Below are 431 nucleotides of genomic sequence, written 5' to 3' on the forward strand. Positions count from 1 at the left end.
ACTACCTTGTTAGTTAAAATTTGGTCACTCTCGTGTGGCTGTAAGAAAGAAATGTTAACTGATAAAATTTTATGAAGAAAAGAAAACGTGTACAAGTAAATCTAAACAAAACCAATTCCGTAAGCCACTGCCATCGCCATCGTCTCAACCTCTAGCACCACCGCCTCAACCTCCAGCGCCACCGCCGTCTCAAAACCAGGCACCACCATCGCCATTAGGTTTGCAATACATTTTTGAACCCAAACTGTTTTTTGCCATTTGATATGCCAATATATTTTTGCCTTTAGATTTGCAATATAATCTTTCCTTATACAACACTATATTTTTGCCATTTGATTGAATCCAAAACTGTTTGGTTTGCATTTGGTTTGGGTTTCTTTAGTTTAATTTGATAGTTCTTCGAGAAAAATGAAGGGTGGTGCAGCTGCTGT

General features: G+C 38.1%; 1 protein-coding gene across 1 annotated transcript in view; it reads right to left on the reverse strand.

Annotated features, from left to right (window-relative positions):
- The window catches only part of LOC111372431, a 7,136-nt gene extending 6,921 nt beyond the window's left edge, over window positions 1-215 (reverse strand). The window contains exon 1 of the mRNA XM_022994787.1: window positions 108-215. Within this exon, the coding sequence (XP_022850555.1) occupies window positions 108-215 (108 nt within the window). The remainder of the gene's footprint in view (window positions 1-107) is intronic.
- Window positions 216-431: the final 216 nt, after the last annotated feature.

This window comes from Olea europaea, chromosome 23 (genome assembly GCF_002742605.1).
Source record: "Olea europaea var. sylvestris chromosome 23, O_europaea_v1, whole genome shotgun sequence".
In the NCBI taxonomy this organism is placed as follows: domain Eukaryota; kingdom Viridiplantae; phylum Streptophyta; class Magnoliopsida; order Lamiales; family Oleaceae; genus Olea; species Olea europaea.